General features: G+C 39.4%; 1 protein-coding gene across 1 annotated transcript; it reads left to right on the forward strand.

Annotated features, from left to right (window-relative positions):
- The first annotated feature begins 504 nt into the window (after positions 1 to 504).
- On the forward strand, positions 505 to 12,233 carry LOC101771371 (probable pre-mRNA-splicing factor ATP-dependent RNA helicase DEAH9). The gene is made up of 24 exons (XM_004968553.3): positions 505 to 688; positions 805 to 949; positions 1,581 to 1,655; positions 2,340 to 2,429; positions 2,628 to 2,707; positions 3,187 to 3,256; positions 3,362 to 3,447; positions 3,903 to 3,972; positions 4,057 to 4,152; positions 4,903 to 5,008; positions 5,534 to 5,580; positions 5,670 to 5,753; positions 5,825 to 5,878; positions 6,819 to 6,919; positions 7,218 to 7,308; positions 7,463 to 7,627; positions 8,931 to 9,020; positions 9,107 to 9,178; positions 9,770 to 9,868; positions 9,999 to 10,085; positions 10,584 to 10,637; positions 11,534 to 11,613; positions 11,698 to 11,855; positions 11,969 to 12,233. The coding sequence occupies exons 1-23, from the start codon at positions 576 to 578 to the stop codon at positions 11,843 to 11,845; spliced, it is 2,103 nt and encodes a 700-aa protein (XP_004968610.1). The 5' UTR covers positions 505 to 575; the 3' UTR covers positions 11,846 to 11,855; positions 11,969 to 12,233.
- Positions 12,234 to 14,159: the final 1,926 nt, after the last annotated feature.

The following is a 14,159-nucleotide window of genomic DNA, read 5'->3' on the forward strand; positions in this document are numbered from 1 at the left end:
ACGTTAGAAACGCAAGATATGATGAAAAGTTCATAATGTATTTTTTTACAGAAGTTACGATGCCCACTATATCTCTGGAAAAAAATTCACTTGTACGAGGAGGAAAAACAAATCTTATTAAGAGTAAATTAGACAACTAACGCAATTATAAGAGTAAAGTGAATCAAAGGATAGTTTAGGAGGTTATGCATACTTTGGACACACTTGAGGGGTAATTTGGAATATAATCACCCATGTTGAGTTTAGAACTCAAATTTGCTGAATAGGCTTTACCGTAAGAAATCTAACCAATTAAGTTTCCTGTAAGACTACAACTTGTAGTTTGCGAGCTAAGCAGATTGTCTTTTTTTGAACCAAGCTAAGCAAAGAAAAGGAAAACGAGCAAATAAAACACAACCGGTTGTGGGCTATGTGAAAGGCCCGCGGTCGGACAACTGGGCCGTGCGTTTTCACGCTATCCCCGACGCGCGGCCCGCTGGACGCTCTCTCTCAGTCTCTCGCCGTTCCTCCTCCTCCCACTTCTCCAACCGCCAGCCGCGGCGCCGCGCCATCGCCAGACATCAGAGTAGGCGGCCATGTCCAGGTTCTGGAAGCCGGGGTCGGAGAAGCCGAGCACCCTGCTCGTCGACGACGAGGAGGGCGGAGTTGTCTTCCTCCCCTCCTCCACTAGCTCCGCATCCTCCTCCGGGTGCGCTCCCAAACCCGAAACCCTCCCCATCCCCCCTTGTCCCCTTGTCCCTTGCTTGGCGTTTCAAAATCTAAGACTGGGTGCTCTGCTGTTGCTTTTGCTGTGCTCGGCGGTAGGTTTGGGTACGCGAGCTTGGAGAGGCAGCGGCAGCGTCTGCCGGTGTACAGGTACCGTAAGGCCATCCTCTACCTGGTCGAGCGGCACGCCACCACCATTGTCGTCGGCGAGACAGGCAGCGGCAAGTCCACACAGATCCCTCAGGTACTTCCGTAAGTGCTCTTACATTTTTCGTCGAACTCATCGGGGTGTGCAGGGCTATTTGGTAGCATTTTTGTGCTACACCTTTCCAATAGGCATTCAGCCGAACAGCTGGTGCACGTTAGCCAGTCCCCCCACAAGCGTCATACGCTACTTGATGTGGGAACATTCTTAGGGTTATTTAAAGTGATGAGGTCCAAGAGTATGCTTAACGGGTACACAACATATTTGTGATAATTCTGTTCACAATTCCTAAACATCATCTGTGGGAGATTGGCATATGCTGCGTGATATGGATTCCTCCGTTCTGCATTTGGTTGATGCCCCCATGCGGTGTCTACCAGCTACCATTTGTATTGATTCTAGCTACCATTGTTGCAGTTGGTGACAATCCACATCTGCTGTTGCAATAATGTCTATGCTTTGTGTATATATCAACATCAAAACTAGTAGTGCACTTGAACGCTAGTATACAGTATACACCCACCTAGATTAGCGATAAGCTAAAAGGCAGGAAGGGAGCAGACATGAACCAGAGAGACAGCAAGAACTAAGCACAACAGTAATCCGCATATAATTTATGTCTGTCTTACTGGCTATGTTTCATCACTGACTTCGTTGTATTTGAAATCAGTACCTCAAGGAGGCTGGTTGGGCTGATGGTGGTCGACTTATAGGATGCACTCAGCCCAGACGATTGGCTGTGCAGGTATCAAGTGCTGTTTTAATCCTCCATTTAGTTGTGCTTGCGCAAACTATTTTATTCAAAACTAGGTCATTTTGTTTTATCATCTGATGAGGCCATGTTGAATGCAATTGTTTCTGGGGGTACACAAAGCATTCTGTTTTGATCTTATAGGATGCCACAGTTATGCTCCTTTTGCACATTTCAGATGGCTAATACTTTTAACTGTGTTGTACTTGGGACTTAGTATGACCTAAGAATACCTGCCGAGCAGAATTTTTGTGACCAGGTTTTGCATGTCCTGATTCTGCAACTACTCCTCAAACATACATGGTCTGGATAAATATTTTAGTATGGGATGTCTGAACCTTTTACTTGTAGTTATTTCCACTTGGACATTATTTGCTGAATAGTATTTCAACTTTTGATGATATCCTGTTAATATGATGTCTGCTGAAGAAATACTCTAAGTACCAATTCAGCATTAGGAACTACTATGCTGAAAACGTATTCATCTGGTCTAGATCCCATTCTAGAACAATCAATTTGTAGAATATTATTATTGACTTGCATGATGGATGCTAGTGCACTTTTTACTAGTTTGACACACTGTTATCGCATAGTATTCCTGTTATGTATGCAGAAGTTTCTCCTTTCCTTTTATCTTCTTAACATCGCCTTTTCAACTCATCTTTTTTATTTGAACAGACGGTTGCATCAAGGGTAGCTGAAGAAGTAGGCGTGAAACTTGGAGAAGAAGTTGGTTATACAATCCGATTCGAAGATCAAACAAATCCGGTACCATCAATTTTTACTCCTTACACTAGTTTTCTTTATATCAATCTGGCAATATGAAACACGTTATGACTTTAACATGTCTACAGTTTTCATTTGTTGATTTGAGTACTAATTTGGGTATCAAAGCAGAATATTCAAAATTTTCACTTTCCTTGTCCTATTAATCTGCTTATTGCTTATGCCCACCTGGTTTCTCAGGGTATGACTATGATAAAATTTCTCACAGATGGGGTATTGATTAGAGAAATGATGGAAGATCCTCTTCTTACCAAATATAGGTATGTTCATAAGCTTGAAGCCCTAGCTTACGTGTCTGTCATGATTACTCAACCATCTCTGGTCCAATTGTACAAGTGATTCTCTTTGACGCCCTAGATATATATTTGCTGTCTCACAATGGAGGAAAAAATTTCTTTTCTATCGGGAGAAGATCCATTAATAATTACTTCACAAATTTAAGTCCACCTAGGTTTTTTCACAAGCCAATTTTTTAGAACTTTGACTAGCAATATTTATAAAAATATGTTAACTTAAATTAAATGAGTTATATATTATAAAAGTAATTTTTATAATGAATCTAGTAATGTCAATCTATATAAAATTTTAGATATAGATGGTCTAAGTTAAAAATGTTTGACTTAGAACAAACATAGATGAACAAATTTGTGATCCGAGGAATTATCTGATTAGTTGTCCAGGAGGGTGCCGTGCCAACTCCCTTTATTCTCATATTGATCCACGTTTTTCTTTTCATTAGTGTAATTATGGTGGACGAAGCTCATGAAAGATCCATCTCAACAGACATGTTGCTGGGACTCCTGAAAAAGGTTAGCATCTCTTGAATATCAGAGTTGGCTTTCACTTAATGTTCATGTGTGTGAATAATATTTTTTATTTCCCATAATGGTTGTATCTTTACATGGGTAAATCAGATTCAACGTCGCCGGCCTGAGTTGCGTCTTATCATCTCCTCTGCAACAATTGAAGCAAGATCAATGTCAACTTTCTTCAACATTAGGTCAATCCCTATCAAGAAGTTTCATTTCTTCCTGGCTGTATGTTGTTGTTATTTTGCCTATAACCTTGCAAGTGAAATGACCACAATTCCTATCCAAAGCATTGATATTTGTAAGGTTTTTTTCTCAATAACTGCTGTCGCACTAAGCTGCACTAAATTCTTGGGATCCAGGATACATCGCATAAATGATAAATCTAGGCATACTGGTATTGCTAGGAATCTCATGCAATGTGGCTCTGTTCACTGTTTGTTTCTTTTGATGAACAAGATAAAGGTCTTGCCATGATGAATGCACGGAGAATCCTATTTATCAACTGCATCCAATTGTAAACTCTGATGCATGCATTGGTGACTGATGTTCAAACATCATTTACGTCCATCATATGCACTGCCACACTCCTTTTCTGCTAACAAGTTATTGTGGTCCTGTTCTTTGTATTTTATTTCACACACAGGCGGAAGAATTCGTTGCTTGGGTCTTCTGATGATTTGCCCAACCCAGAACCTGCTATACTTTCTGTTGAAGTAATGTTCTCCTTTTGAGATGAGATATGCATGGGAGAATGTCATAACCTCTTTTATTAATAAAGACATAATTTGTTTCTACAGGGTAAAGGATACACTGTGGAAATTCATTATGTTGAAGAACCTGTCTCAGACTACTTACAGGCTGCCGTGAATACTGTACTTCTTATTCATGAAAAGGTTATCCGTTTCTTGCTGTTTAAGTTTAACAAAAATACAATTTAATTTGGCTATTATGCTTCCTAGTGTCATTCTTTTGACGATTTGCGACTTTAGTTTCCGTTATTTCCTAGATTAGATTTGATTGGTTTGTATTTTATTTACTTCTGTTATGCTGTTTTTCAACGTAACAAAACAAAAGACAATCTTATTCACACTACTGTTTCAGATCTTAGATGAATCTCTGAAGCTAACATAAACTTTACCAGTGATTTGTATGGGTGCTTTTCAACTGCCATTACTCTATGTGATCTACAGAAGTGTTGTTTGCAATCACATGCTTGTACTTAAAAGCGTTTGCACTCAAGTTGTAACTTGACAGCCACAATAAACATACATTCCCACAACAATGTTCATAAAATGTAAACATGCATCAAATAAAGCATCGCTTATGATTAAGAGATAACTTGTTGAAATATTTATGAGTGAAGCAAGTTGAGAAAAGAAAGGACAAACTGTTTTCTTATCCTTGTAATTAATATCTGTCTAATTTAATTATTTACCTAACAATGTCAGGCAAAGTAATTAATGGAAGTCTTAAGCGACGCCATCGTAGCTCAGATAAACCATCATGCTTTCCTGATTCCTTTTCACAGTGTTTTAGTTTCCAAAGTATTTAAGGAGCTGCTATCTTTCTTGTTATAGCGCTTATAGAGCTCCGATAATCAAATAGAATTGCTTTGTTCTCACTTAACGGGTTTTTTTCTGCAGGAACCACCAGGGGATATCTTGGTATTCTTAACTGGTCAGGATGACATAGATGCTGCTGTTAAATTGCTGAATGAAGAAATTCAGCAACTTGGAAGACACTATCTGGGTAAAATTTTCTCTCTGCATCATAGAAAATAGTGAACTAATAGGTTAATACTACTAATCATGACCAGGGGATGGTATTCTGGAAGTGAATGCGCAGTATTTACATGCTTACGTAGAAGGGACTGATATTGCAGTTGGTAAGAGGGATGCGCTGGACCTGTCTCTTGCCAGCTACCAGCCGCATGGTTTGCAAGTGATTCCAGAATTTAGGGGCACGCAAGGTTGAGATTAGAGTCAGGGAGGGAGGGATGCAAAAAAACTGGATCTTTAGGAACTATAACCACTAATATGACCATGAAGCAAGTCATCAAACTAGTTAAAGATAAGGATGCAACAGCTAAGGTTTGTGTGGCAGACAACTCTTGCGCAGCCTATTAAGGGCCTAGTCCATGCCCAGTCTGAGCCCGCAACTGGTATTTGAGTTGAGTCCCAGATGGCTCTGGGGGCAAGTCTACTTGTCAAATTGCATTTTGCTTGCAGTTGTAATTTTTGGTTTCTAATGCATTCATATTGCTTCAACTTTCAGACTTGCTGATTTTGCCCTTGTACTCTGGCCTTCCGCGCGGAGATCAAGTAAGCAAATCGCATTAGTGTTAGTAAGTGATGCTGCAATTGGTGCCACTCTCTCCAATTTGACTGTCTGTTTCTCTTTGGTTTTCTAGGATCTCATTTTCGCTCCTACTTCAAAAGGGAAAAGGAAAGTTGTGTTATCAACCAACATTGCTGAGACATCATTGACTTTGGAGGTACTGCTTGGTTAGGATAACGAATGTCAGTTGATAGTAAATATGTTATTGATTCTGTGAGTGTTTTGCAGGGTGTGGTGTATGTTGTTGATAGTGGATTTTCCAAGCAGAAGTGTTATAATCCGGTACTTTACATTTCTATTTTTTATGACAAATAGTTCACCATGTCTTCTCAACTTGACTTTAACACTGAATCTGCCTGTCATAGATATAGGTTTACTTTCTGTTCCCTTTCCATAGAATATTTGAGGGAACATTTGAACATCAACTAGTGTATTACCTTAGGTTCCAACTTTTCTATGCCCAATACTTTGTATGCAAGCATGAGTATTCTTGGATTTCGAATCCAGTAGCCAATCAATATCTGTAAGGCCCCGTTTGTTTCGATGGAATTGAATTCCATCCTAATAATCATAATTTAGACACAAATTAATTAAGCTAATATAATTGTATGTGAAATATAGTTGTATATTATAGTTGGTGATATGGGAGAGATACTTGTATGCTGCACTTCTACTATAGAGAAGCTAGTCTAAGAGCGTGCTATAAGAATTGAATTCCATTCTAATAACCATAATCTATAGAATCAATTTCCATCTCCCACTCCATGAATTTAAGATAGGCTTATATCTAAACTTTGGAAAGTTGTGGAATGCCACATTACAACATAAATTAGGCTACTCCATTAAATAGATTCCAATTCCTTGGACCCAAACGGGGCCTAAAGGCATTCCTCATGAGTAAATTCTGGCCCCTTCTTTTGTTCGATAGAATTACAGTTTTGCTTTTAAAAGGTACTATGGTGCTTTCAATAGGAGTTGTAAATCTTAAGAATATCAATGTGTAAGCGTATCTAGGTTCAACTGACACTTAAACGATAAAACACCTCTCATATTCTAAAAAGCTATCATGCACCTTTGGGTTACTCATTCTCAATATTTCCCTACACCTCTTTTGAAGGTTGATTAGGTCAGACAATTAAAACTGAGATCTAATTGGTTGGTGTAGCCTCTTATTATTTTATGAGAGTTTTTTTTTTGACACTGCATCTATTTTTGGGCTTAGATTTCTGACATCGAGAGTTTAGTTGTTGCACCAATATCCAAGGCCTCTGCAAGACAACGAGCAGGCAGAGCTGGAAGAGTGCGACCTGGGAAGTGCTTTAGGTAGGTCAGCTGTTTTGTTATAGAAGTATCATTATTATTTTTGTCGATAATACGAACCATGGGGTTGATTAGTTCTCCTCTTCTAATGACAATTATATGCTGGCGTAATTTTGTCATAACTGATTTTGAACATATATTTTTCATTGTAAAACATTGCAAATTATATTGAATATTTTCAAAATAAATCTAGTTCCTACAGTAAGTTACTAAGTTATGTAGTGTGTCACATTTTCTCCTTGAATTTGACTTTCACTGTCTTTGTAAATCTTGTAATTTCGTTAGGTGATATCTCCTGCAGGCTTTATACAGAGGAATATTATCTTAATGAAATGCAGTCAGAAGGAATTCCAGAAATGCAAAGGTCCAACCTGGTCTCCTGCATAATACAGGTAACTTGGTTTGTCTATTTCCTTATTCTTTTAGTCATATATTATTATATAGATATATATTATATAGTGATGTTTTTCTGGATCCGACTTTTCATATCCTTCTCTCTGAAGTTGACAAATATAATGCTTCGTTATCTTCTTTCCATGGTGGCAGTTAAAAGCCCTAGGCATAGACAACATTCTGGGCTTTGATTGGCCAGCTTCTCCATCTCCAGAGGCAATGATTCGGGCTCTCGAAGTTCTATTCTCCCTAGGAATCCTTGATGAAGATGCCAAATTAACAGTACCCATTGGTTTCCAAGTTGCTGAGATCCCTCTGGTATGTGCAGCTTAATACTTTCCTTCTGATAACTCCATGTGTAATGGAATGTTCTGAATCTTCTACAATACGATTATGGAATAGTTGCTGTGGCAAGTCATGGCAATACCATGGTAATCCTTCCAACTGTGTCAAGTCTGCTTATTCTTGGGTTTGGGTTTAGCGAGTTTAAGGCACTTCCACCAACTGGTATCATTTGTGGACTACTAATCTTTGAGTTTCAGAATTACTCATATATTTCTAGAAAAAAATGCATAGGCCACAAAACTCCTGCAAGGAAAACCGAAAACCCAGTCAGTTTAATTGCGGTCGATGTGCTCTAGAGCGGTCAAACTTTTATCTGACAGCCCCCTCCTTAAAATTTCAACTATGTTTGATGGTTACTGCAGTAGCACAGGAATTTGGGTACTAGATAACTATTCTGGCTGTTAAACAGATGTTAATACCTTTGGTTAATCAAAAACCTCTTTGGAAGTATTCTTAATGCTGTTAGCTCTCACATTTGAATTTATTAGGCAGGACAAAATAATTAAGCTATCTGAATCCCTTTTGTTGGAATGAAAGATTTCCAAAGAAAACAAGGGCTATACAATTAAGGTCATTCTGTACTTCTTAATTGCAAAGAAAAATACTGAGTAAAATATTTTGAAATAGAAACATGGACATGCGTTGTTCTCGCAATTATTATTTCGGCACAATACTTTTCAGATTGCTGCTTATATATTTTTGCCTGAAAGACTGCCAGTTAAACTCTACTAACGGAAATTGTTGTGTAGTGAAGTATGTGATGCAGGCATGCATCCAATGGGTGACATGCTTTACTTTGTGGCTAAACTTTTTGAGCAATTGTCGCTGTATACTATTTTATTTTTTCAGATAACACTTCCAATGTTTTAATTATTTACTTACCCTCACATATGGTGTACATTGTTACTTGCTGAACTTGACTGATAACGCTCTGAAAGCAGCTGAAAGCTTGAAACTTATGCTGCCCTGTTGGCCCTTTTTGTTAGAGTATATTAGGCAACTCCGGATATGGTCTAGTTTAGGATTGATTGTAAATCCCGGGATAACCTTCCTTATCTCTAGGAGAGGCTACTTGCCCTCCAAGCCATGTACTCCTACATAAACAGCCCATGGGGCTCAAGCAATACAACCCATGCATTATACACAATCGTACACTTTTTACTGTTTTGTCACTTGCCTTTTCAGCATGCTCTTTTATTCTTACAATTGTGCTGAAGAACATTCTCTGCCCAAGTTAACATATTAATATGTACATTAACATAATAATTTCTTGCAGGACCCCATGATTTCGAAAATGATCTTGTCAGCAAATGATTTTGGATGCTCTGATGAGATATTGACCATAGCATCATTTCTATCTGTTCAAGTTAGAATTTGTATCTGAGACACTCTTTTCCTTTCCTTGTGCTATTTTAATCTTCCAATTGTTCTGATACCTATTGGTTTGTGCAGTCTGTGTGGGTTTCTGTGAGGGGAGTGAAGAAGGAATTTGATGAAGTGAAGCTTCGATTTGCTGCTGCTGAGGTTTGCAAATCAACTTGCCACATTTGTATTGTTTATATTACTCAGGAACCCTGATGTCACTTAACTGTTAATATTGACACTTATATTGGTGCTTACTGCTTAGTGAGGTCAAGTACCATGGGACACCCATTGGTGACAGTAAAGGAATATTAGATCATAAATATATGTTTGTCATTAATTTACCCTGTTCTTAATTGCTTTTCTAAATTAGAGGTGTTTTTTTGTTTTCTTTTACATTTGAGCAAAATCCTCATTGCATTACACAGCTTAAAACTTGTGTGTTGTGCGCTGATGACATGGAATCAGCAAGCTGATACTGGTGATAGGCTGATTGCTCCTTCCTATTAGAATTTGGATAAGCCAGTTTCCTCTTTTTATCATGGAACTTGGATCAGATTAGCATCGTTGCTAGCATATCCATACTTTTAGAGCGCTTTCCATGTCGTAGAAGTACTTGCGTTGTCTGTGTTTTCTCTTGGTTGGTTAATCATATTTTCTTATGTCCTGAATGTATGTTCTACCACAGGGAGATCATGTAACGTTCCTGAATAATCATATTTTCTTATGTCCTGAATGTATGTTCTACCACAGGGAGATCATGTAACGTTCCTGAATATCTACAAAGGATTTCACCAGTCTGGAAAATCTAGCCAATGGTGTTACAAGAACTTTTTGAATTACCAAGCATTGGTATGTATTCACTAAATAAGGTTATGATCCTTTTAAATTAGGAATCTGCGCATAGCCAAAGCTATGCTGTTCTCCCATTGTTCCAAATGCGCGCGCACATTTTCATTACATCCTTTTCTCATCCCCGCAGAAGAAAGTCGTTGACATTAGGGGGCAGCTTCTCAGGATAGTGAAGAGTTTTGGAATACCACTGAAATCATGTGACAGAGATATGCAGGTATGATGAACTTCAACCTAGTTTTGGCACCATTATTTTGTGCATATTAGGGTCCGATTTATTCCACCCATCACCACCTTTCTCCCCTGTGGCTCTTCATTTCACTGCCGAGGCCATCCTCTCACCCTAGGGCAGCAATCAGTATGATTGTTGTCACCGAGGTGGCATCCAACACACCTGTTTAGCACTAGGCTTTGATTAATGAAGCACTATACAAATAGCTACACTCTGAGGATATCTTTATATATTGAGTAAGGGACATACCTAGTGCAATCGCCATTATGGTACCTCGTATGTATGATGCTGTCCTTTCTGTATCTATTTAAAAAATATATAGAACTGGTTATTTATGGCATCAACTTTTACACATTCTTTCCCACTGTTATAGTGTTATGTTTATCTGACGTGATTTAAATTGTTTCCTAATGTATTCTTTATTAGCTATCAAAAATACCCATATGCTTTTGCTTACCGCATTGGTATCCTGATATTTTGCAGGCAGTTAGAAAGGCCATTATTGCCGGTTCATTTGCTAATGCATGTCATCTGGAGGTATTTTCTTTATTTAATCAATGTGGTCTTATCTATCACATTACCGAGCAGATTGGGTGGTCTCTAATATATCGAACTTGTAGCGAGAGTTTAGTTTCTCAATCCCCACAAACATCTAATATGTTATTTGGGCCTATAAATCTTTATCCGTGCATCAGCAAACCGATGGCAACTTGCCAGTCTGATTGGGAAAACATCCCAAAGGAGATTAGGCCACTCTAGATAGGCCTATTGGTTGGGAATATTGGTTGGGAATGGATTTCGCCTGAGCCATCTGCGGCTTTGTTGAGCTGACCTGCCTAGCTAACCTCTGTCTCAAGATGAGCTGTGCATTTCTTCAGTTTTCCTTGTCCCACACCATATCGCTGTCTTATGTTTGTTTTTCTTATTCTTTGCACATGTGGTTGTGTGGTTTTTTCCCCTAAAAATTGATCCCTTAGCTGACCTAGTACTGTATATGTATGGTCAACACAGTTTCCAGTTAGACTTTCACCTTCTTGGTTGCTTACTATAAAAAGGGTGCACCTGTGTTGGAAGCTTCCTTGGTTGGTTAACATAGCCTGAACAAAAGAAAAAAAAATGCAACGTTTCCATTTGTATCTGATACCTTGAAAGTATCATCCTTACCCGCATGAGAGGGTGCTTGTTTTGCTGTGCGGATGCATGGCATTGAGATTTTATAAGGTTCATCTAATCTTAATTCTGCTACCAAAATCAGTTAGCTGCTGTCTGTGGGACATTGCAAAAATATGAATTATATTAAGTTCTTCTGCAGTTAACATGCTGTTGCACATTTGTGCTCCGTTTAGCCAGATAGCTGTTTATCAACAGCGTGCGGATAAGTAGTTACGCACATTTAATCTTCAGTGACCCTAATGGCTTTCTCTGCTATACAGGAATACAGCCAAAATGGAATGTACAAAACGATTAGGACATCACAAGAAGTTTACATTCATCCATCTTCAGTTCTCTTTAGGTGAGCTCACTAATAATTTCTTATGTTTCATGAACACTTATTTTTTCAATTTATACCTTTCATGACATCATTGTCACATTTTAGGGTCAATCCAAAGTGGGTTGTCTACCAGTCTCTCGTTTCAACTGACAAGCACTATATGCGGAATGTTATTGCCATTGAACCGTCATGGCTTACAGAAGCTGCACCACATTTTTATCAGTTCCGGACGCCCAACCCGGCTCTCCACTAACTTTACTATGGTAATTTCTTTTGGTTACTCAATTGTCTTTGCCTTGCATTCAACAATGTTGTGAAGTTTTAACAATGACGTAAAGCAAGACTAATGGTGTTTACATCTTTTTTTCTCCCCCAGTTAGCTTATCTGATCGATGTTGGATACAAAGTCGCCACTTTTATTAGTTCAGATGGGTGCTGTTATGCAGACCAGAATGGCTTGCTTTACTAAAAGTAGCTGCTTTAATAGTAATCAACCAGCAGATCAAGTATTTGTTTGATTGTTGGCTGATCCATGCCTTTGACGTTAATGTATAGAGCACTTTGTTTTGCTATGTGAGAGAACTTTACTTGTTGGCGCAGTTTTGCTAATGAAAGGATTGCCCGTATTTGTCTATGCTTAACATTTGTGGTGTTATCCTACTCCCAGTAATCATGGGACATTGTTGAGGTAAAACATTCCTTTTTAGAATCACTATTGCTCGTTTCCCTGTATTTTATCCTACTTGGCATTAGATATTGGAACTGGGAAGTTGAAAAACCGTTGAAGAGATGAAAGGAAAGTGAGTGGAAAATCAGGTAAGGATATAACCGAATAAGGGCGAGAAAATTTTAGGAGGCCTCTGCTTCACATATCCCTGAAGATGGCATTATCTGTTGTTAGGCTACCTTGTTACTGTATGCTCCTTTCAAGCTCGATGCAGATGGTTGCCTGAAGTTTTTTTTTTGTTACAGCTTCTTTTATTTTGAACGGTGCCTGTTTCAATTTTCTATTGATTCAGCAGGGAAAGAAAAATGTAAGATTGTAACCTGTTTCCGGTTACGGTTCATCTAGCACATTTCGTTTTAGAAATAAGCAAATCACCAAGGACTAGTATGAAGAAGGGAAGAAAAGAGGCCTGTGGGCTTAAACAAACGGTACTGTTCGCCATTTTGTAAGCCTGCTTCTACCTGTTTCAGCAAGTGGGGAATCCGATACACTCCATATAAGGAGATTGTAATCTTGAGGACGAGGTAAAGAGCAAGTTAGATGTGTTAGATCCTCAAACCCTAAAGAGTCAGCAGGCCGCATGGTATCTAATCCTCTTCTGATATACTAGTATAATTTTGTACTGAGTGCCCTTCGGTTGAAAAAGGAAAAAGTATGCGAAATTTTGTTCGATTGGGGAAGAACACTCCCGCGCCGCTTGGCTACTGGTCGGTAACATGGAATCTCAATTCTGCACCAGCCGAATCATCTGTCCTCTTTGTTGCGATGTGGTTGTACTGGTTCTTTGTTATTGGAAATGGAGAACCTTAAATCTTACCGATTCGGATCCCAGTCCTCTATCCGTGCTGATGCTCCCAACGATCAGCTCCCCTTTCGGCGATCGGAGATGTGAGCTCGCACTATGAAGTGATGTGATGTGATATGGTTTGTAGGTTTTGAAGGCTCCTGCGCAGAGAAGGGAGAATGATGCGCCTGCGACCAAGGATTCGAGTTTGCCGTGCATCCCCTCTGTCGTATCGTATGAATCCGAACATGTCCTCTGTCCCGTCCTCCCCGTCCTCCCCGGACGCCGCGGCGATCCCGCGTGCGGTTTCACCGGCCCAGTGCCGGCCGCGGAAGACGCGCATGGTTTTCTTGTGGCACAGTTCCATAAATCAGCACAAGTCACTGCCGACAAAGCAGAGCAGAAACATCAGTGAACTCGTTCCTACAGCGACGGTTAAACGGCCGCGGCGGCAAAGATTGCCTCCCACCCCCCCCGTCCTCTCAAACCAGGGTGGATCGCCCACTTGGCCACTTGTGTCGTGTGAATTCAAAACTTTTACGGCCTGCTGCACTTTGATTAAAGGTGGTTTAAAGAAAGAAATTAGTATTGTGATGAGCATTATCAAAAGCGACGTGCCGCTGCCACCGGTGCCTACGCGGTAACGCTGGATCAGTAGCTTCCTCGTCGTGCCGCTCATTTAGTGGACAAGTGGCAAGAAGAGAAATGGTAAACTGTTGCTATACAACGACACGTACAATTGAGATTGATTCTTTTTTTTTCTTTGTCGCTTTGTTATCCTAGGGAATATTATATTGCACGATAAAACGGCTTGGATAAATGCTTGGGGTCACAGAACGGGCTATTCAGAGTTTCAGATAGCTGCAAACAAGGTTAGCCCACAATATCCTGCAAAACTGGCAAGTCATCACATGAAACATGACCATGTCTATAAATTATTTTTAAAGATATTTTTGATCAAATTAAAAATATTTAACTTTAAAAAACATAAACGTTGTTAGAACGTACTTATATATAAAAAACGCGAGCATATAGTCAAAAACAGGCGCCAGCGCG

Source organism: Setaria italica, chromosome V (assembly GCF_000263155.2).
Source record: "Setaria italica strain Yugu1 chromosome V, Setaria_italica_v2.0, whole genome shotgun sequence".
Classification (NCBI taxonomy): Eukaryota; Viridiplantae; Streptophyta; class Magnoliopsida; order Poales; family Poaceae; genus Setaria; species Setaria italica.